Below are 4,965 nucleotides of genomic sequence, written 5' to 3'. Positions count from 1 at the left end.
CAGTAACTTCATTAACTCAATTACCTCCTTTTACCATGATTTTAACGGACTATGTTCAAGTGAAGTAATCAGTTCCATTCCTCTTCTTAAATATTTAACCGCAATACTCACCTCTCTAGAAATGCCCATCCTCATACTCTCAAATCTCGATCAGAAATTTGGCCGCACTTCGCGAATGTCGAACGCCTTACTACACTCTACCTTTCCCTATCATTGCAATATTTAAGAGTTCAAAACCAATTTATACAGACTGCTCCTTTCTTACCCCTCCCTCTTTTCCTAATGCTCACACTTTCGCTCTGGAATATTAAAGATATTAAACATTTTTTGAGTAAGTTCTTATTATTAAAAAAAAATAATAAAACACATTAAGCATACTCCCGAGTGAACACCCTCAAATTTAAATATATGTAGAATTGTAACGAAACGAAGTGAGATTTTTATGAAGTAATCACATGTAATGTAGACCGTGGAACCCATAATAATTCATCTAATTAAATATTGTATTTATTATTTAATTAGTTTAATTAACATAAAGAAAAAACTCCACTCCATTCACTCCAAAACTAATCTTCATTCATTTCAATAATTTTCTTTAGTTTATATTTTTTTTAAATTCTTACATCTTTTTTTATTAAAAAAAATATCCCTATTTTTTAAATCACTTCTTGTATACAAAAATGTGTTTTGTTTATATTCTTATTTGTTTGTTAAATATAAAATATTTCAAGTTAATTCATTCAAAACAACACTTTGCGAAGGTGTATTCAATACCCGATGTCGAAAGAGCATTGATTTTAAACGGTTCAATCTTCTCTTCAGATTACAGTACACAGGACAGCAATCCGGAAACGGCTTGTACATCAGATCGTCCTCATCGCCCTGGATACATTGGTCCGGCAGCATGTCTAGGCAACTAAAACACATTTAGCAATAGGCACCGAGAAAGGAAATACAAAAATAATGAAACAAGAATGAAAGTAGAATCCATTTTAAACTCTACCACAAACAGGAAACAAACATGCAATTTAAGTTAGTATCTAGAGGAATAGGTATAACTATACTAAAGAACTGTATCTACTCATTGTGTCTAGCTACATTTTCCACTACAAAAATAGACCTTAATCGTGGAACCAGTTGACTGTTTTCACAGAACAAATTTGAGCACAAGGATAGCAGAACTAAGCGCCGAGGCAGGAATTTTGATTGCTCCCACATGCAGCGACGGTACGTTCCTAATAAGGAATCAAATCAATTCACAGTAGGAACACAGAGTGTGAAACTTTTAACATAACATACGCAAAATATTGTTATTCATGTCGTCCGCCGGCAAGGATGAGGATGAGGAATATCCAAGCGAGAGAAACGCACATGTTGTTGTTGCCGAGGCAAGGAGCAGCACAATTGTCCAATTCATGGACATGATACAAATACGGAGGATGTTACTCGTCAGTGTTCAGAGTGGTCAGTCGTCACCGGCAAAAGCGGCAATATACTTGACCGAACAAAAGATTGATCGAAACTAAGTGCTGGATGGAAAAAATAAAGTGATGGTGTTGTAGCTTATTGAGTGAAGTGGGATTCTAGATTGATTGTTCCATCGCATAACAAGAGTCGGTTAGTGTAGTGGGTGACTGGGTAGAGAATTCAATTAATTAGTAATGTGAACGATCCCGATTGAACTTGAAATTAATTAGTTTGGTAAGGAGAGTAGTTAAAAAGCTGTCTACACTAAGTAGGTAGGGGTCATAAGCTTTAGAAAGTGGTGGATATCCTCGTATCAAAACAGAACAAAAACACACCCTTTTCGTTTTCTAGGTGGTTACTAAAAATTTGCACACCAAGTGCGGAAATTCATCATAACATGACATTAAAAGGAACCTATATGAAAGTCAACCAAGTCGTAGCTCGTAGCGTTAACACATTTTGCTGTTCAGTGTTCACACCGGGGCAACAATTGCACTTGACACTCAATAAATCACCCCTCTTGTTTATTCACATATATGAAGAAATATCTCGGGGTCGCCGTTTTATTGTGTTATACAATTTAAATTTACTTTAGTTGATTTTGCTAACGACACCGAAACGAAACAACTACGACGAACGTTGATGTTGATGGCTATCGGTATGATTTAGTGTGACATGTCAGGGTTGCATGAAAATTGGGGGTTGAAAGATGCATATCACTTAGATGCGCAAAAATTTTTGAATCTATGATACCTACTTATCATAATATGTATATTTAAATTTAATATTTCAGTTTTAACTTTGGGATAATGTTTCTTGAAATTGAATAATATTTTTGCATTCAATCAATTCCTTGGATACATACTCCCAACACTCCCATAAATAGGTTATTCAACTAATAAAATGCATGTGATTGAAACTTAATGATAGAATTCTGAAATCAAGCGAAACATCACGTTTGTTTCGAATTTAAAACTATTGATTATGGTCCAAAACCTTACATTTCTTTTCAAGAGAATCACCATTCATCAATTTTATATAAAAATCAACCTATTTTTCATAAACATCAGCTTTAAACATAAAACTAAACTAAATAGTAATGCCAATAACATAACCTTCTAGGATCAGGTTTAAACAACAGGAGTTCTTAAATTCAGATTTGTATGTAATGTACATATGCAGCATTTAATTTGCACGATAAAGGTAAAAACAATAAAAAAAAGATCACTTCCATGAACTCTTAGATTTTAAAGAAAGCCATTATTTAGGTCCTCAGACCTGTTAAGTCCGTTGGGAACCCCTTAAGGGTCATAGGGCCTCTACTACGCCTACGCGCCATCGTGTATGGTTTCCGGAGATATGTTTCAGCTCCCTCCAACTCTTGCCTAGTGACGCCGATTCCTCCTCGTCCAGCCCTTCTTCCTTCTTGTGTGAGTGGATTCCACTGCATTGCTTGGCCTGCAATGCAGTCGTTACCTTTTCGAAGCGTATGTCCAATCCACTTACATCTTAGTATCATAGATTCTATAGGTTCCTGACCTGTCCTTCTATGAAGGACCTCATTTGATATACGGTTTGGCCAGAAAACTCTAACGATGTTACGAAGATTTGCAGCTTTCTTGTTATGGCTTCCAAGTACTGCATCCATAAAGAAGTAGAAGAAAGGTAGAGTTATGCCTCAAAAGTTTTGTCAGCATACCGAACACCGCTTTTTGCTTTTCCGATGCGACAGGTGACGTCTTGTTCGGTTCCGCCTTCGATGGAAACGTTACTTCCAAGGTATTGAAAGCTCTACACTTTTTCACCCGGTTGCGAAAAAATATTTATTTGAGAAGATGGTCGGGTTCCGAGGCTGATCATTTTTGATTTGACGCAATTAATTTTTAGCCCCACAACTTCTGCTTCTCTCTTCACACTTGTTGTCATTTAATGGAGATCCATGATCCTATGACTTCGTCCGCGTAATCCAAGTGCTTTAAATAGGATGTCAAAGTCCGTTGGATCCCTCCACTACCTGACAGAACTAAGCGTAGTACATCAATTATTACCAACAAAAACAATATTGGAGACAGAAAACAGCCCTGTCTGACTCCGCTTCGGGTTTCAAAATCATCTGACAACCTACCATATCGCGCAATACGTGACACTTGGATCCATCATATGCTGCTTTAATAATAGCAATCAGTTTTCCTGGAATGCATCTCCTCCGCAAAGCTAACCTCGGTATTCAACGCACTGTTCAATAATGATCCGCAGGGTGTTGATATGATCAATACAGGAGGTTCCAGCGCGGAATCCTGCTTGTTCGGCATCGAGTGTGGACTCAAGGTGTTCTCTGATGCGTTCCAGTATGACTTTTGCTACTATTTTGGCAACGGCAGCTAGAACGCAAATTCCTCTCTAGTTTTCGCACTTTGTAATATCTCCTTTTTTGGGAGCTTGACGATAATTCCCTTCTTCTACTCACGGGTATTAGTTTCTTTAGGCGCTTTAGAAGGTATTGACTGCACGTTGTTTGCAAACACTCGGTTTTAGACCGAAGAAAAGTGTTAATTCCATCTTTCGACTTGCTCATCCACTGAACTTATCACAGTACCGTCTACTTCTTTCATCAGGTGTTGCTTTGAGCTTGTGTACCGGTCAGCTCTTTGGTCTCGCACTTGTTAGCAACATTTTCTGCTTCTTGCTCCAATGCTGTGATGTAATTACGCTTGTCACGGCGCACACTGCAGTGAACCTGTTTCTTTTTCATGCGATACAAGGACTCCAGCTCGTTTCCTTCTTCCTCTTATACAGCAGTTATTCGAGCCCTTAGCTGTTTGAATTCGTTGATTCTTGCCCAAGATTCTTCGAAAAGCCAAGTATTATTGCTTTCTTTTTTACGACCGACTATTCTGTAAACACCTGATATTTAAACATTTTTCACAGCATTCCAATGATGTTTGATGTTGTCATGTAATATGCTGCCGATTGTTCTCATTTCGTGTGACAGGTGGTCCCTAAATTGTTGACGGGTCGTGGGATCAATTAGTCTAGCGATGATACGGGAGCTCGTGTTGTTCCGTTTGATCTTCGAAGTGTAGCTGTAATCTTAGGGTAGCTATCATTAAGTGGTGGTCACGAGCAAGTCCCATATCGGCGCCTTTTCTGTTTCGAACATCCAAGAGACATCTTCTAATCGCGAAGTGGTCAAGTTGGAAAGGAAGCCATTTATATATAAAAACACTTGGAAGCTTGTTAGAAACATTCCTTTATTTTATTAACCTTTTGTTTTTTGATATCATCGTTACCTAGGATTTGAAAATAAAAAAAAAAACATTTAACCAAAACTATTCGGAAACGAAACATGTACAACAAAATAAAACCAAACAACTTAATTTCATACAATGGAAGCGTAGAGTGAAAACCTCTTAATTAAGTTTCAATTTTAAAATGATGTTTATTTTCTTCAACAATTAAAACTTTAAAGAAATATAGAGTTCGCAACTAGCAATACAA

At 37.2% G+C, this 4,965-nt stretch overlaps 1 protein-coding gene across 2 annotated transcripts; it reads right to left on the bottom strand.

Annotated features, from left to right (window-relative positions):
* Positions 1-638: 638 nt before the first annotated feature.
* LOC129946584 (uncharacterized protein CG1552) lies at positions 639-1,580 on the bottom strand. Of its 2 annotated transcripts, none has more exons than XM_056056830.1 (3): positions 1,300-1,580; positions 1,082-1,235; positions 639-916 (listed from the first exon to the last, which is right to left on the bottom strand). In XM_056056830.1, the coding sequence occupies exons 1-3, from the start codon at positions 1,421-1,423 to the stop codon at positions 727-729; spliced, it is 468 nt and encodes a 155-aa protein (XP_055912805.1). In that variant the 5' UTR covers positions 1,424-1,580; the 3' UTR covers positions 639-726. The 2 variants fall into 2 exon arrangements, with proteins under 2 accessions (XP_055912805.1, XP_055912806.1); XM_056056831.1 differs by having other exon boundaries at positions 1,121-1,235; positions 1,300-1,578.
* Between the last annotated feature and the right edge of the window lie 3,385 nt (positions 1,581-4,965).

The sequence above is a fragment of the Eupeodes corollae genome, chromosome 2, assembly GCF_945859685.1.
Source record: "Eupeodes corollae chromosome 2, idEupCoro1.1, whole genome shotgun sequence".
NCBI lineage: Eukaryota > Metazoa > Arthropoda > Insecta > Diptera > Syrphidae > Eupeodes > Eupeodes corollae.
This window is presented reverse-complemented; position numbering and strand designations above follow the sequence as displayed.